This window comes from Dipodomys spectabilis, unplaced genomic scaffold (genome assembly GCF_019054845.1).
Source record: "Dipodomys spectabilis isolate Male_0828 unplaced genomic scaffold, ASM1905484v1 ptg000669l, whole genome shotgun sequence".
Lineage (NCBI taxonomy): Eukaryota > Metazoa > Chordata > Mammalia > Rodentia > Heteromyidae > Dipodomys > Dipodomys spectabilis.
In genome coordinates this window covers 5,848,802-5,869,234 of record NW_024871346.1, presented here as the reverse complement: position 1 = coordinate 5,869,234, position 20,433 = coordinate 5,848,802, and the positions used below count along the sequence as shown (strand labels likewise).

General features: G+C 41.5%; 1 protein-coding gene and 1 pseudogene across 4 annotated transcripts in view; one reads left to right on the top strand and one right to left on the bottom strand.

The window, feature by feature from the left end:
* Positions 1-20,433, bottom strand: part of Znf318 (zinc finger protein 318) — a 57,995-nt gene that overhangs the window by 26,529 nt on the left and 11,033 nt on the right. For all 4 annotated transcript variants that reach the window (XM_042671968.1, XM_042671970.1, XM_042671969.1 and 1 more), the window contains exons 3-4: positions 9,077-9,716; positions 5,611-7,056 (exon numbers count right to left, since the gene is read on the bottom strand). In XM_042671968.1, the coding sequence (XP_042527902.1) occupies positions 5,611-7,056; positions 9,077-9,716 (2,086 nt within the window). The remainder of the gene's footprint in view (positions 1-5,610; positions 7,057-9,076; positions 9,717-20,433) is intronic.
* Positions 286-1,842, top strand: LOC122101629 (annotated as a pseudogene).

The window sequence follows — 20,433 nt, the reverse complement described above, 5'->3', positions numbered from 1 at the left end:
ATGTAGCTCAGACTGACCTTTAACTTGTGATCTTCTCACTTTGTTTTGGTTTTTGGGTTTTTTTTTGGGTCTGGTCGTGGGGCCTGAACTCTGGGCCTGGGCACTGTCACTCAGCTCTTCAGCTCAAGGCTAGTGCTATACCACTTGAGCTACAGTACCACTTCCGGCTTTTTCTGTTTATGTGGTGCTGAGGAATTGAACCCAGGGCCTCATGCATGCAAGGCAAGCACTCTACCACTGAGCCACCTTCCCAGCCCATCACTTCGGTTTTTCAGTACTGGGATTATGGGTATCTATCACCACACCCAGTGACATTTTTTTTTAACTAGAAAAAAAAATGAGAATAAGGAAGACTTCAAGACTCCTAGCTTCTACCCTCACTGTTCTAAGACCATTAAAATGGATATGTATTTATATATTCATATATATATATATATATATATATATATTTTAAAAAGGAATAAGACAACCACAGTGGGACCAAAGACAGACTTTTGTTTAGCTGTAATAAAGATTATATGTGTGAAAAAAATCAAAGATGGCCTGGGAATATGGCTTAATGGTAGATACTTGCCTAGCATGCATAAGGCCCTGGGTTTGATTCCTGGTATCACATAAACAAAAATTAATAAAATTAAAAGGAAAGGGCACAGGCGCAGTGGGATGGGCTGCTTGGACTTGTGGACCCGCCCAAGCAAGGAGGGCTGGTCTGCACCCTTTGCCAACTGGAGTCACCCCAGGACTTTACCCAATTGATACCCCACTACTGCTCTGCAATATGCTGTAAGAATTGCAGGGGTAGCTGGGTGCTGGTGGCTCATGCCTATAATCCCAGCTACTCAGGAGGCTGAGATCTGAGGATTGTGGTTCAAAGTCAGCCCAGACAGGAAAGTTCATAAGACTCTTCTCTCCAATAAACCACTCTGAAAACTGGAAGTGATGCTGTGGCTCAAGTGGTAGAGCGCTAGCCTTGAGCTGAAGAGCTGAGGGACAGAGTCCAGGCCTAGAGTTCAAGCTCCATAACCAACCAAAAAAAAAAAAAAATTCGCAGGGGTTGGAGCAATAAAGACTGCAAATTGAGTTTTTACCCACAGTCTTACTGTGTAGCACAAGATTACCCTCCCAACTCTTAATCCTTCTGCCTCAACCTACCTAGTTGTCAGGATTACAGGTTTCCTCTTCATGACAAAGAAAGACTTGAAAAGTAGCTAAAGAATATGAGACAAGTTTGGGTTCCCAGTAAATACCAGTTCTTGTGTAGTGACCATTTAACTCCTGACTCTTGACATCAGATGGGGTATCTGTTATTTAAAACAAACTGCAATTCTAACAATATTTTCTTTGCCTGAAGACTATAAAGGAATAGAAGCTTGTTTAAAAAAAACTCTCAGAAGAAAAAAATGGGAGATGAGAAAGAAATGTACCTAAAAGCTAAGTGTGAAGAATCATTTGCATCAAATGAAATAAAGAAACAGTTAAAATAGATATACTCCCTGAAGAGACTTACTTGATTTGCCTGCCAAACTGAAGCCACCAACTCCTAAAATAGCAAGTATTAAAACTAACATACTAACTCTTCAACTGGTTAAACAATATACTGAAAAAACAAATTCTGTCTTGGAAACATCCATTAACCAAGATTTAGGTGTAAGTGATTTCCACACATCTTTTAAGAATCTAAATTCCACAACTATTACTTTAAAAACTTCAAATTCAGAAGGTATTCACCAGCCTTTGGAAACCCAAAAAGTACTTGAAATAACTACCAGTCATTTTGCTAATAATCCTAATTCCACTGAAATTGTCAGTACAGGAAAACCAATTCTTAATCAGCACAGTTGAAGAATTATGCGCAAATAATCTGTTATTGCCCTTTTTGTACCCACACAAATTTTTTTTTCCAGTCCTGGGGCTTGAACTAAGAGCCTAGGTGCTGTCCCTGAACCTCTCTGTGCTCAAGGCTAGCCCTCTACCACCTGAGCCACAGCGCTACTTCCAGCTTTTTCTGTTTATGTGGTACAGAGGAATTGAACCCAGGGCTTCATGCATGCTAGGCAAGCACTCTACCACTAAACCACATTCTCAGGCCCCACAGAAAATTTTAAACCTGCAGTTAATTATTTTATCCTATCCCCAAATGAAAACCATAGGAATGGTCGGGGCCCTGTGGCTCACGCCTGTAATCCTAGCTACTCAGGAGGCTGAGATTTGAGGATCACAGTTCAAAGCCAGCCCGGGCAGGAAACTCCATGAGACCCTTATCTCCAATAAAGCACTAGAAAACCGCAAGTGGCACTGTGGCTCAAGCTGTAGAGGGCTCACTTTGAGCTGAAGAGCGAAGGGACAGTGTCCAAGCCCAGAGTTCAAGCCCCATGACCAACAACAACAAGAAAAGAAAACCATAGGAATGGAATACATAGATACTAAAGACTCCTTATATAAGAATATAGACCACAGTGTAGACATTTTACAAACTGAACACTCTTACTGCAGACAAGACATAAATAAGGAACATCTTTGGCAAAAGGTCTCTAAGCTGCATTCAAAGATAACTTCTTGAGCTACAACAGCAAAGACTCTAGGAAGATTGAAGACTTTGGAAGCTCTTATAAGCCAGCTAAAACAGGAAAACTATCAGAAGAAAAAAACAAAATTATAGAAAATCACTTCACCACATATGAAGTTACTGTGATAGAGTAAAAAAGTTTTAAGGCTATAGAAGCTATTTGAGTAAACAAAATTATATATAAAGGGAGTTTCTCCTACAGATAGTTTTTAATCTTAATGAAACTATGCAAGTTGTTATGAACTACATTCTGTTTCTGTAATGCCTATAATAAGAGAAAAACTGGAAAGTTATGGGGCTGACTTGATACTTTTCCAAATTATAGTAACACAGGGAATAAATACAATAAGACAGTCATAAAATGAGGGAGCAAAGAAATGATCAAAACAGCCCAAAAGGGCTGGGAAGTTGGCTCAGTGGTAGAGCGCTTGCCTTGCACGTATGAGGCCCTGGGTTCGATTCCTCAGCACCACATAAGCAGAAACAAAAAGGCCGGAAGTGGCGCTGTGGCTCAAGTGGTAGAGTGCTAGTCTTGATCTGAAGAGCTGAGTGACATCACGCAGGCCCAGAGTTCAGGCCCCACGACCAGACCCCCCCCCCCAAAAAAAAAAACAGCCCAAAACAGATCAATTCCAGTTCTACCACTAGCATATGAATTAGGTAAGCTACTGTTAAGATCGCACCTCCGAAGACTGGTAATGGAGCCCAGTGGTACAATAGTTGCTTAGCTTTGTGCTAGAGAGTGGTGGATAGATATTAAGCTTCATTCCCTTATTTGTAATTTGTAAAATAAGGGTACTTAGTAGGTCACTAACAGTCTTTTGTCTGTTTCTGTATAGTTCCTTCCTTTCATATTAAGATATCTTTATTAAAAGATACTTTCTATAAGAATATAGAGAAGACGGTTAGAATTTGATATGAACTGTTGGAATAGCAATATGCTTTTATTGTTTAATGATTTCCTAGTTATGTATCTGTAATATAAAGAAAAATAGAGTAACAAGTTTGACAAGAAATGTACTCACTGCCTTACGTATATAACTGTAACCCTGTGGTACATCACCTAGACAATAATTTTTTTAAAAAAGAAAAAAATACTATTATAATTTTATTGCAGTTGAATTCAGATCTGAGGAGAGTACTTTTAACTTTTGAGAAAATAGATCTTTCAATGCTTTGTATATAGATGACCATTAGAATATAGTCATTGTATTCATATACTGTTCTGTAGAATGGGAACTTCTTTGTACAACTACTTAAATAATAAAAAAAGAATATAGTCATTTAAGTTTCTCAGCATCCTGTATGTATAAAGTAATATTTGTACCAGTTTTAACTATATGTGTATTTTGGAAGTCATAGTTTGTGTATATTTCTTTTTTGTTGTTATGGGGGGGGGGGGGGTCATGGGGCCTGAACTCTGGGTCTGGGCGCTGTTCCTCAGCTCTTCAGCTCAAGGCTAGCACTCTTATCACTTGAGCCACAGTGCCACTTCCAGCTTTTTCTGCTTACATGGTGCCGAGGAATCAAACCAAGGGTGTCATGCATGCAAGGCAAGCACTCTCACTGAGCTACCTTCCCAGCCCAGTTTGTGTATATTTCATAGCAGGTATGCTTTTTAAAGTGTATGCATGCCATTTTTTAAAATCCAAAATAATAGTGCTATACTTAATATTATACATTCCCTATTCTGCATATTTTACAAATTTTATAAGGAAGAAATTATAAATAAGTGACGATGATGTTAGGAAGAAGTTGTTCTCTTAGGAGAGTGTTATAAATAAAAATACTATTTATGGGCTGGGAATGTGGCTTAGTGGTAGAGTGCTTGCTTAGCACGCATGAAGCCCAGGGTTTGATTCTTCAGTACCACGTACACAGAAAAGGCTGGAAGTGCTGTGGCTCAAGTGGTAGAGTGCTCGCCTTGAGCTGAAGAGCTAAGTTCAGGCCCCATGACCAACAAAAAAAAATACTATTTATGAGCCAGCACACCTGTCATCCTAGCTACTCAGGAGGCTGAGATTTGAGGATCACAGTTCAAAGCCAGCCCAGGTAGGAAAGTCCATGAGACTCTTATCTCTAATTAACCACCAGAAAACCAGAAGTGGCACTGTAGCTCAAGTGGTAGAGTGCTAGCCTTGAACTGAAGAGCTGAGGGACAGTGCCCAGGCCAAGTTCAGGCCCCAGGACTGACAAAAAACAAAACAAAACAAAAAACTATTTATAGCTATACACAATTTAAGAAAAAATGAGTGTAAAAGCAAACTTTGAAAAATACATATATTCTTTGAAATTTTTCAGTATAATTGAATTGCGTATGATGTTGAGCCAAATTCTTGTCTGTTAGATACTTTCACCTCTTTTTTTTTTTTTTTTTTTTGAGACTACGATAAAATAACATTTTGGGCAAATATAGACAATAAGGGGTACTCAGAAAGTTGATTCAGAATCACAAATAATTGTTTTATAAATGCATTTTTAACCATGTTTCACTTAATTTTTTCCGGATAACAAACTTAATTAGCTGTGTGCCAACCTAATAATAAATATAGAAGTGTTTTTATTAAGTGACTATAAGGGCACACTTAAAATTAAGTATTCTACTTCCCATGGAAATTCAAAATAAATACTGTATGTTTGAAGTTACGAATTTTACAGAAATTATGTATCTAGCTGTATTCTTTTAGACTTAATAAATTATAGATATTTAAGATACTTGTGTTGAAAAGGGTAATAGTGATCAAGATACATTGCATTCATAAAATGCTTTGTTAAATGACAACTACTTAAATTTTATATATATATACATATATATATATATATATATATATATACAAAAAAAATAAAAGAAAAAAAACATGTAAAAAAATTTTTAAAAAGATTAAAAAGGCTATACATACTATCTAAAGTAATGTTGGCAACTTCCAAATATTTCCACTTAAGTGGGAGGGCTTTAAATTTTTCCAGCCACTCTACAAGTTTCCTTACAAATTTCTATTTTAAAACAGAAAACTCAGGCATGAATACCCAAAGCTAATATTCACCTTCTGCTTCTGGGAAGCACGATTCTTCTCATCAGAGATCTTTTCTGGATTATATCTTATGAGTGATGGGATAGAAACCTGGACAGGCACTTGGGTAGCAGGAAGTGAGCCTCGAACTGACTTCTTCTGTTTGGGTTCATTAGGAGTCACAGTGGGGATTACACGAAGATTGGGACGGCTACGCGTAGCTTGTTTGGCTACTGGCATTATCCTGTGTGGTTCAGGCAGAGGGTGGTTTGATGGTTGAGAGGCAGGATACATAGGCCATCTTGAGGCTGCATATGCCATATAGTGCCTATAGGTGTCAAAAGAGGAAGCAGGAATGGTAGCTCCCTGGTAGTTTGGAGGTATCCGAGCTGCAACAAACTGAGAAGTCCTTGGCATATGAAACTGAGATAAAGAAGCAGAGTGTGGAAGTCTAATTGGGGTAGATGGGGTTGATGGCAACATGCACCTGACTGCAACAGATGACTGAAACCCACTGCCAACCACCTCTTGTCCTGAAATATGACCAACTGGATGATCGGACTTTAAGAATGGAGGACTATTTTTTGGAAGCAGATAAGGATCTACAGGGGAGGATGGGTGTGGATGGGACACCTCTGGAGAGTGAGTATTGCTATGATGTGACTCCCTGCTTTCCAATCTATGGTGATCTGAGGAGTGCTGATCAGCTGACAAATGGTGGTCAACTGAGGAACAGCGGTCAGCTGAGAAGTGTTGGTCAACAGAAGAACGGCGGTCAGCTGAGGAACGTGATGATGGTTTCTTCCCATGAAGCCGTTCTTGGGTGCGAGCAGCTAGTTTACTAATCTCTGCTACTCCAATATCCAGCCCTATGGTCTTAAGCAAGTCATGAATCTTGGCATATTCTGAATTTGTCTCTTCTAGTGATTCTAACTTTATAGCTGGAGCTGAGGAGGAAAGGGAACTTGTCTTTTGCCTTGTAACTTTACTCTCAGAGCCCCCAATGGACTTTGGTGGGGATTCTGTCTTTAAATCCTCTTCTTCATCACCATAGAGAAATTTTTCCTCATCTTCAATGTCAGGGAAGCTACATTGCCTTTTTTCCTGTGTACTGGTAGAATCAACCAGCATGCTCAGGATACGGGAAAAACCACTGCCATCTTGACTAGCTCGCTCATGGGGCAGTAAAAAGTCTATATGCCTCTCAGTTCCTTCAGTCTTCAAACCTAACTTTTCCTTGTGGCACAGAAAACTTCCAAATTTTTCTTTGAGAGGACTGTTCTCTTTGGGTATTCCAGGGAGGGGACCCCACTGGAAGAGTTTAGCCTGAGGTCCCTTCAGGGCAGGTTCCACTGTAGTCCCCTTGTTTTCAATCTCTGAGGAAAAAGCAGCAATAGCACCACTTAGTGGAAGAGATGAGTGTCCGGAGTAAAGAGGGTGATCCTGGTTGGAGTTAGTACTGCTGGAAAATTTCTCCGGCTGAAAAGACAATTACAACTGACTGAGACCCTGTGCAAAATCTCAGAACACTTAACAGATGAGATAAATTGTTACACACACACACAGACACACACAGACACACACAGACACACAGACACACACACACACACACGCTGGGTGCTGGTGGCTCATGCCTGTAATCCTAACTACTGAGAAGGTTGAGGTCTGAGGATTGCTGTTCAAAGTCAACCTGGGCAGGAATGTCCATGAGACTCTTATCTCTAATTAACCACCAGAAAACTGGAAGTGGCACTGTGGCTTAAGTGGTAGAGCACTAGTCTTGAACTGAAGAGCTCAGGGACTGCACCCAGGCCCAGAGTTCAAGCCCTACTACTGACACACACACACACACACACACATACACACACACACACAATAAACCCTGTTCTTTCTGAATTAAGGAGATAAAAATATAGATAAATGGAAGGATATTCTTAGTGAAGGTCAAGATATGAGTCCTTATCTATCTCTCCAGATGTCTCTGCTGTAGCAAAGAGAAATAGGAACTTAAACAACTGAATGGAACCCTCACCTTTGCTTTGTTTTAGTCATTTTTCAATGAATGTAAATTCAAAAGGATTTTAGAAATAATCTAACTTGTTTTCATTTCTATAAAAGCCTAAAAGAAAAATACTGTAAATGGTGAGGCTTTGAAGTGGCAGAGGAAAGTCTGTAACTCTAACTTAGCCTCCTTCTGCTTAAGTGTTTTGAGGCAAATGGTTTAGAAGCCTTTAACTAAGCTTTGCCTATTGTTCCATATGAAAAAAAAAAATCAAGGCTGGGAATGCGGACATGACTTGCCTAAAAATCACATAGCAACTTGGTGGCAGAAGTAGTCCAAAAGCAGAATCACTTGATTTCTGGACTAGTCTTATGACTCATCTATACTGTCTTTTCTTTCTCTGAAGACAGATGGAATGTGGATCATCTCCTCCCTTTGCCCTTAAGTTTCACTTTCAAGAAACATAGTCAAAATTTCTATAGGGCCGGGTGCTGGTGGCTCACGCCTGTAATCCTAGCTACTCAAGAGGCTGAGATCTGAGGATCGAGGTTCAAAGCCAGCCTGGGCAGGAAAGTCCGTGAAACTCTTACCTCCAATAAACCACTAGAAAACTGGAAGTGGCGCTGTAGCTCAAGTGGTAGAGTACTAGCCTTGAGCTGAAGAGCTGAGGAACAGCGCCCAGGCCCAGAGTTCAAGCCCCATGACCAACAAAAAAAATGGGGCTATTAAAAATGACTGTTTTCAGAAGTCAAAATAGGGGGATAGGAAGGTGTGGCTTAGTGAGTGCTTGCCTAGCATGCATGAAGCCCTGGGTTCAATTTTTCAGTACCATATAAACAGAAAAGGCCAGACGTGACTCTGAGGCTCAAGAGTGCTAACCTTGAGCAAAAAAAGCAGCTCAGGTACAGTGCCAAGGCCCTGAGTTCAAGCCCCAGGACTGGCATAAAAAAAATAGGGGCAACAGAAGCCCTCTACTGACACATCACAAGGCCTTTCATTTGGAAAATTCTAAAAGTATAGATCACAAGTGTAACAACATTAGTCCATCATCTATGACAAGGATACAGCCTCCAAGAAAGTAACCAGGATTGAAAGTATTATAGGAAGCCAGGTGTGGGTGGCTAATGCCTCTAATCCTAGCCACTTAGGAGGCTGAAATCTGAGGATTGTGGTTTGAAAGCCAGACAGGGCAGGAAAGTCCAAGAAAATCTTATTTCCAATTAACCACCCAAAAGTTAGACAAGTAGAGCACTAGCCTTGAGGGAATAAAGCTATGGAAGAGCACCTAGGCCCTGAGTTCATGCCTCTCCCCCAATGATAGGTATGTTTATGTTTATGTTTGTGCATATTTATGTTTGTGCATATATGTGTATATGTGCATATGTGTGTGCATGTGAGTGCATATGTGTGTATATGTATATGCATATATATATATATATATATATATAATTTTTTAACAGGACTAGAAAGAGACCCTAGAAGAAATATAATAGAGACCTGCACAGAAGGCTCCATGTCCACCTCAATCCGTTTCTTCAGAATAGACTTCTTGGGCATAACAGATACTTCCTCAGGCCGGTGCAAAGAATAACCTGGCTCTGCTGCCGTCAATACACCTGACAATCCAGGGATGGAACAGCTAGTGCCACCACTGTCAACTCCCACTAACTCCTGACTCAAGTTCCTACTTTGTTCCTCCTCTTCCTCTCGCTTTCGTCTTGCAAGATCCAGCTCTCGAAACTCAGGATCTAGAAACCTAGGACTTGGACTTTGTCTACGCTGTCGATAGTTGCGAGTCCCTGATGTAAAACTTGGGTGATCCCCTCCCATGCTGTGTATCTTCTCTGTATCATCAAAACGAGGCCTTTTGACTTCCCGGCTCCTTTCTTCAGATCGTATAGAGTAGGAGCCTTTGAGTTTGTCTCTATTTCGTTCTGTTCCCCGCAACAGTTCATCATGACAACTCATATGGGGACTATAATCAGATCGATGCAGGAAAGTTTCCCTTGTTCGGTAGTCCTCATCAAGTTGTCCTAAGAAGGGACTAAGAGGCCGCTCTTCCCGGGAAATGTATCTCTCAAGACCCCGAGAGCCTTGGGAGCTTCGAGTGAAGACAGAATCATCAGCCAAATCATCCCTGAGAAAAGAGGTAAGTATCACTGAATACAATGAACTTGGAAAGAGCAGGATCAGAATACTTGATAAGGGAGTTATGGAATGTTTAGGGCAAAAGACAATAATCATAAAATTCAACAGTTTATCTATATAATACATGGAACTTTTCATCTCCTTTTCCCCAGGGACACAAACAGCTTCAGTCTCTCATCAAAGGGTGAAGCCAGGCACTGATGGCTCATACCTGTAATTCTAGCTACTCAGGGAGCTGAGATCTAAGGATCTCACTTTGAAGCCAGCCTGGGCAGGAAATTCTGTAACTTGTATCTCCAATAAATCACAGAAAAAGCCTGAAGTGGTACAGTGGCTCAAATGGTAGAGTGCTAACCTTGAGCAAAAAAGGAGCCCAGGGACAGCACCCAGCCCAGAGTTCAAGCCCCATGACAGGAAAAAACAAAAACAAAAACAAAACAGGGCTGGAAATATGCCTTAGTGGTAGAGTGCTTGCCTAGCATGCATGAGGCCCTGAGTTCCCTTCCTCAGTACCATATAAATAGAAAAGCTGGAAGTGGCACTGTGGCTCAAGCAGTAGAGTGCTAGCCTTGAGCAAAAGAAGCTCAGGGACAGTGCTCACGCCCTGAGTTCAAGCTCCAGGTCTGGCAAAACAAATAAACAACAACAACAAAAGAACCCTCTGGTGCATCACCTTTACAATTAAAAAAAAAAACACATAAACCCACAAAGGATGATACTGGCAATTCATCTAGACAGAACTTTCAAGCTAATTCATTTCTTCCTTTCCTCCCCACTTGTCCTCCACTTTATGTGTGTGTTCTGGTACTAAGACTTAAACTCTGGGCCTCCTGATCTTACTAGGCTTTTTCACTTAAGTTATATCTCTACTTCCAGCTTTGTGCTTATTATCTGGAGAAATAAGTCCCTCAGATTTGTCTGCCTGATCTGGCTCCAAACCTCAATCCTCAGACCTCAGCCTTTTTTTTTTTTTTTTGTAAGTCCTGGGGTTTAAACTCTGGGCCTGGGCACTGTCCCTGAGCTCTTCAGTTCAAGGCCAGTGCTCTACCACTTGAGCCACAGTGCCACTTCTGGTTTTCTGGTGGTTAATTGGAGATAAGAGTCTCACAGACTTTCCTGCCCAGGCTGGCTTTTAACTGTAATCCTCAGATTTCAGGGTCCTGAGTAGCTAGGATTACTGGTAGGAGACACCGGCACCCGGCTAAATATTATTTAGGCAGCAAATAAATAATATTTATTGATTGAACTCAGAACCTTGAGCTGGCCAGGCAAAGGTTTTGCCATTTGAACCATGCCCCCATGCTCAGATCTCAGCCTTCTGAGTAGCTAGGATTATAGGTGTGAGATAACAGTGTCCAGCTTCACTGTGTATTTTTATTTCACAGAAATTCTAAGACCTAAGCCAAGTACTGGTAGCTCACACTTGTAATCCTTGCTACTCAAGAGGCTGAGATCTAAGGACCACGGTTCAAAGCCAGCTAGGCAGGGCTGGGAAGGTGGCTCAGTGGTAGAGCGCATGCCTTGCATGCCAGAGGCCCTGGGTTCGATTCCTCAGCACCACATAAGCAAAAAGCCGGAAGTGGCGCTGTGGCTCAAGTGGTAGAGCGCTAGCCTTGAGCTGAAGAGCTGAGGGACAGCGCCCAGGCCCAGAGTTCAGGCCCCATGACCGGACCCAAAAAAAAAAACAAAAAAAACAAAGCCAGCTAGGCAGACAAATCCTAGAGACTCTGATCTCTAATCAACCACTAGAAAACCAGTAGCACTGTGGATCAAAGTGGTAGAGCACGATCACTGAGTGAAAAAAACTCAGGGACAGGGCTCAGACCCTGAGGTCAAGCCCCTTGACCACCAAAAAAGAAAAATTCTAAGACCTCAGATGGTATGAAGGTAAAAACAGAGGATGAGACAGCTGTCCCTTCAGTTAAGAGATTTACACCAAGCCAGGCGCCAGTGGCTCACGCCTGTAATCCTAGCTACTCAGGATTCTGAGATCTGAGGATCGAAGTTCAAAGCTAGCCCGGCCAGGAAAGTCCTTGAGACTCATATCTCCAATAAACAACCAGAAAACTGGAAGTGGCGCTGTTGCTCAAGTGGTAGAACACTAGCCTTAAGCTGAAGAGCTCTGGGACAGTGCCCAACCCCAGAGTTCAAGCCCCACAACCAACAACCACACACACAAAAAAAAAAGAGAGAGAGAGAAAGAGATCTACACCATATACAACTGACCTAATGTTGTTATTGTTATTTTGGGGGGGGGTTCCTATGGCTGTGGAGCTTCTATGACCCAAAAAAGATGATTCAAATCATAAAAAAAAGAACCTGTAGCATTTTAAGCACGTAAGTTTTAAGTAACATGGCAAAAACTAAGTGGTCCCATGTCACCCACATTCTACAATGAATCACTATTCAGAGGATGGGAATGACGGTATTACTGGTATATTTTGTTGTTGTTGTAATTATTTTTTTAAGCTCAGGCTGACCCAAAACTTGTAATCCTCCTACCTTATCCTTCCAAGTGCTAATACAATCATGTGCCACTATACCTGGCAATTGTTGATAACTTATACTATTTCTAGTAGCTATTTCTTGGATAGCTGTGGTTGTAGAAATGGTTTTTGTTTTTGTTGGTTGTATTGCTTGAACTTGGGGCCTAGATGCTATCTCTGAGCCCTTTTGTTCAAGGCTAGTGTTCTACTACTTTGAGCCATAGCACCATTTCCAGTTTTCTGGTTGTTAACTGGAGATCAGAGTTTCATGGACATTCCTTCCCCAGATCTCAGCCTCCTGAGTAGCTAGGATTATGGGTGTAAGCCACCAGTACCTGGCAATGATTTTTTTTAATAGCTGTCTTCCTATCTCTGGGAATACCTTAGTAAAATGTAAAAAGTTGCTTTTCCTTATTTTCTAGTACTGCCTTTGATAAAAGTTGTAGATCTGGACAATAGATGTAAATAACTTTATGAAAAGCTATCAAGTTTAAACTTTATTACCTCTTCTACAAAGAATGTCAACTGTAGGGACTCAGATTTCCATTTCCCACTTCTTCCCCAGGAACCTGGGGAACTTCAAGGTCTCAATATACTTTGAAATAGAAAGGAATGGGCTGGGAAGGTGGCTCAGTGGTAGAGCACTTGCCCTGCATGCTCAAGGCCCTGGGTTCGATTCCTCAGCACCACATAAGAAAAAAGCCGGAAGTGGCGCTGTGGCTCAAGTGGTAGAGTGCTAGCCTTGAGCTGAAGAGCTGAGGGACAGCGCCCAGACCCAGAGTTCAAGCCCTACAACCAAAAAAAAAAAAAGACAGCTCTCAGAAAGCCTCAGTCCAGACTCGAAATCTCCAGAGAGCTATAACTATGAAAGGAGGCATCAAAATAGTAGGGTTTAGGGTTTGGGTTTTTGTTTTTTTTTTTTTTTGCATGTGTGTGGATGTATGTATGTTTTAATTTAGCCAGGTGAAAATGATTTGCACCTATAATTCTAGCTATTAAGGAGGCTCAGATCTGGTTCAAAGCCAGCCTGGGCAGGCTTTTCTTCAATTAATCACTAAAATATCAGAAACAGAGCTGTGGTTCAACGGAGTGCTAGCTTTAAGCAAAAAAGCTCAAGGACAGCACCAGGCCCTGAATTCAAGCCCCACATACATCTATCAGAAGTCATAATGTCTATCAGAAACTCAGTCTCCTTCCTCAAGATTCTCTATGGTATAAGAAAGAGATGTGTGGGGCTGGGAAGATGGCTCAGTGGTAGAGCGCTTGCTTTGCATGCATGAGGCCCTGGGTTCGATTCCTCAGCACCATATAAACAAAAAGAAAAAAGCCGGAAGTGGCGCTGTGGCTCAAGTGGTAGAGTGCTAGCCTTGAGCTGAAGAGCTGAGGGACAGCACCCAGGCCCAGAGTTTAGGCCCCATGACGAAGGAAGGAAGGAAGGAAGGAAGGAAGGGAGGGAAGGAGGAAGGAAGGAAGGAAGGAAGGAAGGAAGGAAGGAAGGAAGGAAGGAAGGAAGGAAGGAAGGAAGGAAGGAAGGAAGGAAGGAAGGAGAAAGCAAAGAAAGAGACTTGCCTATAATAGAATGAGCACTAAAAAAGGATCACACCTCCTGTTACCTGGAATAATCCAGTGATGGATGCTCTCTAAAAGCCTTGGTTAAAGAGGGGGGGGGTGTAGTTCAAGTGGTAGTAGAGCAAAGCCCCTCAGTACCTCTAAATTTCCTAAAATTTTAAATTTTAAAAAGTATTGGGATGGGCACTGGTGGCTCACACCTGTAATCCTAGCTACTCAGGAGGCTGAGATCTGAGGATTGAAGTTCAAAGCAGGAAAGTCTGTGAGACTCTTATCTCCAATAAACCACTCAGGAAAATGGAAGTGGCACTGTGGTTCATGTGGTAGAGAGCTAGCTTTGAGCTGAAGAGCTTGGGGACAGCACCCAGGCCTAGAGTTCAAGCATAATAACCACAACAACAACAAAAAAAATTGGATATGGATAATGGGTACAAGGAGGTTCACTATAATATTCCTTTTTTGGGGGGAGGGAGGGTAGCATGAGATTTGAACTCAGGGCCTTGTACTTGCCAGGTAGGTACTTTACTATTTAAGCCATACCCCTAGACCTTTTGTTTTCATTATCTTTTGAATAGGGTCTTGCATTAATACCTGAGCTAGTCTAGTCTGCAATCCTACTATTTACATGTAGCTAGGATGACAGACATGCACCAGTGTCCAGATTCTTATTGGTTGGGATGGGGTCTTATAGACTGTTTTGGGTGTTTTTTTTTTTGGTAGTATTAGAGTTTGAACTCAAGGCCTCACACTTGTTAGACAGGCACTGTACACTGCACCATGGCCTCTAGTCTTGTTTCTTGCTGGTTATTTTTGACAGGGGTGGGGGAATTGGGTTGTTGTTGTTTGCCAGTCCTGGAGCTTGAACTCAGGGCCTGGGCACTGTCTCTGAGCTCCTTTTGTTCAAAGCTAGCACACTACCACTTGATCTACAGTGCCACTTCCAGCTTTTTCTGTTTATGTGGTATTGAGGAATTGAACCCAGGGTTTCACACATGCTAGGCAAGCACTCTACACTAAGCCACATTCCCAGTCTGAGAAAGGGGTTTGCTTCTTGCTCACCTGTGTCTCTGAACCATGATCTGCCTATCTTAAGCTCTCCAATGTAACGGGGATGACAGAGACATGGCAATACATGGGGTCTTGTGGACTTTTCTGTCAAGGCCAGCCTAGAAACACAATCCTTGAAATCTTAGCTTCCTATGTAGCTTAGGATGATACGTGCATACCACTGCACACAGGTACAAGAGAAGTTTTGAAAACTTTTTGCCTACGCAGGACTCAAACTATGATATTCCCTTGCTCAGCCTCAGATGACTGCTGGTGCCCAGCAAAGTCTTATGAACTTTTAGCTTGGATTAGTCTAAAATCTTGATTCTCTCTATATCTACTATTTTTTTCTTTTCTTTCTTTTCCTTTTTTTTGGTGGTTCTAGGGTTTAAATTTAGGGCCTCACACTTGCTAAGCTGACATTCTAACACATGAGCATACCTCAGCTCTAATTCTTTTTTTTTTTTTTTCTTGTGCCAGACAAGGGCATTATGCCTCAGCTTTTGTGTTAAGGCTGGTGCTTTATAATTGAGCCACAGTTCTACTTCTGGCTTTTTGGTGGTTAGTTAGAGGTAAGAATCTCATAGACCTTCCTGTCTTGGCTGGCTTCATACTGCAATCCTCCTATTTCAGCTTCCTGAATAGCAGAATTATAGGCATGAGCCACTAGCACCCACTTTCTACTTTTATTTTTTAGGTCAGCTGTGGGACTTGAACTCAAGGCCTGGGTGCTGTCCTTAGCCTCTTTGTGCTCAAGGCTAGCCCTCTACCTCTTGAGCCACAGTGCCATTTCTGGTTTTTGAGTGGTTAATTAGAGATAAGAGTCTCACATGACTTTTCTTCCCAGGCTGGCTTCGAATCACAAACCCCAGATTCTCAGCTTCCCGAGTAGTAGTACAGGTGTGAGCCACTGGTGCCTGGTTTCATTATGATAGTTTTACAGATACAACTGACTTTGATCAAACTCATCCCTTTATTACCTTCTCTTTTCTACCACCCTCTTGCTGATCTCCATCTTCCTAAATAGTTCCCTTTCTACTTTTTTCTTTTCTTTAAATTAAACAAATTAACAAACATAAAGCTAGATGAGAGAGCCTAGTTGTAGTGTTCTTGCCTAGCATGCATTAGGTCCTGGGTTCCATGTCTCAGCAAGACAATACAGTTTCCATAGCAAAGCTCACACATAATGTTCATAGCATTATTATTATTATTATTATTATTGTCATGGGGCCTGAACTCTAGGCCTGGGCACTGTCCCTCAGCTCTTCAGCTCAAGGCTAGTGCTCTGCCACTTGATTCACAGAACCACTTCCAGCTTTTTCTGCTTATGTGGTGCTGAGGAATCGAAACCAGGGCCTCATGCATGCAAAGCAAGCACTCTACCACTTACCACTTTCCCAGCCCAGCATAGCATTATTCTTTTTTTTTTTTTGTCTTTTTTTTTAAGGTACTGGGGATCAAATCCAGGACGTTGCACTTGCTAGGCAAGCGCTTTGCCACTGAGCTACATCCCAGCCCCATAGCATTATTCTTGAAAGCTAAAAATAAAGACAATCCAGCTGGGCTTGGGTTACAGGCCTGAGCCTGAAACTACTCAGGAGGCTGAGATCAGAGCACTACATTTTGAAGCCAGCCCAGGCAGGAAAGTCCATGACACTCTTATCTTCAGTTAACCACCAAAAAGCCAGAAGTGGACCTGTTCAAATGGTAGGGAACTAGCCTTGAGTAAAAAAGCTCGAGACAGCACCCAGGCCCTTAGTTTAAGCCCAAGACTGGTATACATACACACACAAAAGTGAAAACTACCCAATGTTATTCATTCATCTATTCACCAATGATTAGTAAACAAAATGTAATATATACATAAAGTAAATTATTATTGGCAATAATGCTATAATTGTGAGCCTTAAAGATACGTTAACTGAAAAAAGCCAATCACAAATCATATGATTCTACTAACATTAAATATCCAGAATAGATAAATTTATAGAGGCCGAAAGTAGATCAGTGCTTGCTTAAGGCTAGGAGAGTATAATGGCTAAATGCACCAGGTTTCTATCTTCTGGAACAACAATATAAAATTGATTAGAGTGGATGTACAACTGTGCAAATATACTATTACTGAACAACATACACTATAAATGGGTGATTGTATGGTATATTAACTATATCTCAAGAAAATGGGTAAAAATAAGTATAATTAAAAACAGGTGGCTGGGAATGTGGCTTTAGTGGTAGAGTTCTTGCCTAGCATGCATGAAACCCTGGGTTCAATTCCTCAGTGCCACATAAGGAGAAAAAGCCAGAAGTGAGCCAGGCGCTGGTGGCTCACGCCTGTAATCCTAGCTACTCAGGAGGCTGAGATCTGAGGATCGCAGTTCAAAGCCAGCCCGGGCAGGAGAGACCGTGAGACTCCTATCTCCAATAAACCACCAGAAAACCGGAAGTGGCACTGTAGCTCAAGTGGTAGAGCGCTAGCCCTGAGCTGAAGAGCTGAGGGACAACACCCAGGCCCAGAGTTCAAGCCCCATGACCGACAAAAAAAAAAAGAAAAAGCCAGAAGTGGAGCTAACCTAGGATTAGGGTTAGGTGGCTCCAGGTGTTAGAGCGCTATCCTTGAGTGAAAGAGCTCAAGGACAGTGCCAAGACCCTGAGTTCAAGCCCCATGACGTCAAAAAAAAAAAGTTCTTGGGCTAAGAATGGAGGTATATACCTATGATCCCAGCTATTTTAGAGGTAGAAAGTGAGAGGATCTACATTCAAAGCCACCCTGAATAAAAAATATTCAGAGCTCTAGCTTAACAACCAAGCCAAACATTACATACTGTACATGCCCATAAAATTCTAGCTACATGGGAGGTACAGAAAAGTCATAATCCAGGGCTGGGAAGATGGCTTAGTGGTAGAGTGCTTGCCTAGCATGCATGAAGCCCTGGGTTCGATTCTTCAGTACCATATACACAGAAAAAGCCGAAAGTGGCACTGTGGCTCAAGGTAGAATGCTAGCCTTGAGCAAAAAAGCTCAGGGACAGTGCCCAGGTCCTGAGTTCAAGCCCCATGACTGGCAAAAAAAAAAAAAAGAAAAGTCATAGTCTAAGGCTGTCCCTGGCCAAATGAATGAAGGAATGAAGCAAGACAATCTGAAAAACAACTAAAGGCAAAAAAGGACTGAACACATGGTTCAAGTGTTAGAGTGCCTGACTAGCAAGTATGAAGTCCTGAGTTCAAGCTCTAGAACCACAAATAAAACAAAACAAACCACAAGGCCAGGTGCCAGTGGCTCATACCTAGCTCCTCAGGGAGCTAAGATCTAAGGACTACAATTTGAAGCCAGACTGGCCAGGAAAGTCTATGAGACTCTTATCTCCAATTAACCAGCAAAAAGCCAGTAGGAAAACTGTGGCTTGAGTGGTAAGGGTGCTAGCCATGAGCAAAAAAGCTAAGGGACAGTGACCAGGCTCTGAGCTCAAGCTCCCATTCTGGCATATGCATATGCACACGTGTGCTCTTACATACACATACATACATATATACATACACACACAAATCTTTTGAAGCATAAATTGTCCATTCTTTTCTTTTGCCTACTCCTCATAATTCCCTGAGAAATCTGTTTGTCTCTGTATTTCCCCTAAGTAAATCAGAGGGGAAATAAATATCATACTTTATCAACCTCTATCAGGTTACAGCAAGTATTTAGGGAATAAGAATTCCACAAATAAAATGTTTAAAGTAGAAAGGAATGATTTACACAACCTGTTCATGCTTCTTTTTCAGAATGTCTTAGTCAGTTATAGGACTAAGGTAAGGACATAACCCTGGTAATTTGGCTATTAACAAAACCTGATTAAGACTTAACAGATTCTTCTGGTTAGGGACAGGAGGGGGAAAATACAATTTTTAAATAATTTTTTAAAGACTTAAGGGGCTGGGACGGTGGCTCAGTGATAGAGCGCTTGCCTTGCATGCTCGAGGCCCTGGGTTCGATTCCTCAGCACCACATAAGCAAAAAGAAAAAAGCTGGAAGTGGTGCTGTGGCTCAAGTGGTAGAGCTCTAGCCTTGAGCTGAAGAGCTGAGGGACAGCGCCCAGGCCCAGAGTTCAGGCCCCACGACCGGACCCAAAAAAAAAAAAAAAAAAAAGACTTAATAGTTGGGCACAAGTAGCCCACATCATCCTAGCTATTCAGGAAGGCTGAGATCTGAGGATAAGATTCAAAGCCAGCCCAGGTGGGAAAGTGTGAGACTCTAATCTCAAATAAATTACCAGAAAAACCAGAAGTACAGCTGTGGCTCAAATGGTAGAGTGCTAGCCTTGAGCAAAAGAAGTTCAGGTATATCTTCTAAGCCCTGAACTCAAGCCCCAGGACCTAAAGATAGATAGATAGATAGATAGATAGATAGATAGATAGATAGATAGATAGATAGATAGATAGATAGATAGATAGATAGATACAGACAGACAGACAGACAGACAGACAGACAGACAGACAGACAGACAGACTTAACATATCCACTAAAGGAAGAGAAAAAATATTGGGGTCTCAGGAAAAAAAAAATTAAACATGGCCTACTGTAAATAGCTCATTTAGTTACCTAAACAGTAGATTCACTCTCAGGAGACATCCTAACTATGCCAATAGTCCTATGGCCTGGGTTTAGTGATAGTAATTATCCTCCAAATCACATTACGCAAGAGAAAAGGCACACAAATATGCAGGTAGTTAAAAAAAATTAAGGCCAACTTCCATTTAGAACTGTAATCTCACTCTCTGTAGATTTGTCTCTCTGAAATACATGATTTGAAAAAAAAATCCTTAACAGCCTAAAAGGGAAATTTCATTTTTATAACTTAGAGAAACTGGTGATCTGAAGCACATGTGTTTAACAGGGGTTATTCAAAGAGGAGGTGACATCCTAGGTCTAACAAGAGGAATTGTTGAAATTACTTCAAAACCTTAGCAAGGAGAAAATCAAACCATGTACCACCTACTCAGACCGCCTATTAACCATCTCCCAAAATAGAGACAGAAGGGCAAAAGCATTTCCTCAATTAAGTGATGGTCACATACAGTGAAGTCTTACTTTCACAAGCTTCAGTGATTTATAACATAATACCATTGTGCCTTGCTTCACTGCATCCATAGCCACTGGAGCTTTGAAGTAAATATCACAAATAGCAGCACTGCCCTCAGACTTCCTGCCCAGCTGTCCTCACATACCTCCCTATTATATATACTTCTTTGGCTTATTGCTACTGCTAAGAAAATTCACAAAATGCTAAAGAGACTATAACAGACATGATCTCAGCTCTAAGAAAGTGATGTCCAATATTCTCATCCTTTTCATTTTTGCGACATGAAAAACGCATCATGATTATTTAATTTTCATGTATAACTTTCTAGTACCTGAGGTCTACATTCAACACTCTTGGGTATTTGCCCTTCCTTAGTACTCAATAGTTGTAAAGTAGTAATTGAACTTAAATTTATGTTTCAAGATCTCTAACTTCTACTAGTGCTGGTAGCTCAATCCCATAATCCTGGCTACTCAGGGAAGCTGAAATCCAAAGATCCTGGTTCAAAGTCAGCCCAGGCAGGAAAAGT